The 255-nt window shown below is 59.2% G+C and overlaps 1 protein-coding gene across 1 annotated transcript in view; it reads right to left on the bottom strand.

The window, feature by feature from the left end:
* TCF25 (transcription factor 25 (basic helix-loop-helix)) overlaps window positions 1-255 on the bottom strand; it is a gene marked incomplete at both ends in the record, with an annotated part of 14,394 nt that overhangs the window by 1,703 nt on the left and 12,436 nt on the right. Inside the window, one exon of the mRNA XM_009868890.1 lies at window positions 4-31. Coding sequence (XP_009867192.1) covers window positions 4-31 — 28 coding nt within the window. The remainder of the gene's footprint in view (window positions 1-3; window positions 32-255) is intronic.

Below are 255 nucleotides of genomic sequence, written 5' to 3'. Positions count from 1 at the left end.
GGCCGTCAGCTGGTTCAAGGCGGGAGGCTGGCTACAGGAGACACCAGTTTATCCGGGGCACTCTCCTCCTCCCCGCTTGCAGGTTCCCCGAGCGGGCTGGCGAGGGCTCGGCTCCATGCTTTGGCATGAGAACACCGAGGGAGGAATCGCGAGCTCCCTGCTCTGCTGTTTTCCCATCTACCTTCACCAGTTTTTCCTGCCTCCGTCTATTTTTGGGAGAAGCGCAGCCACGAGATGAAAATTAACGCTGCCTTG

The sequence above is a fragment of the Apaloderma vittatum genome, unplaced genomic scaffold (assembly GCF_000703405.1).
Source record: "Apaloderma vittatum isolate BGI_N311 unplaced genomic scaffold, ASM70340v1 scaffold25324, whole genome shotgun sequence".
Taxonomy (NCBI): Eukaryota; Metazoa; Chordata; class Aves; order Trogoniformes; family Trogonidae; genus Apaloderma; species Apaloderma vittatum.
The sequence above is the reverse complement of the archived record's forward strand: the minus strand, read 5'-3'. Positions and strand labels throughout refer to the sequence as shown.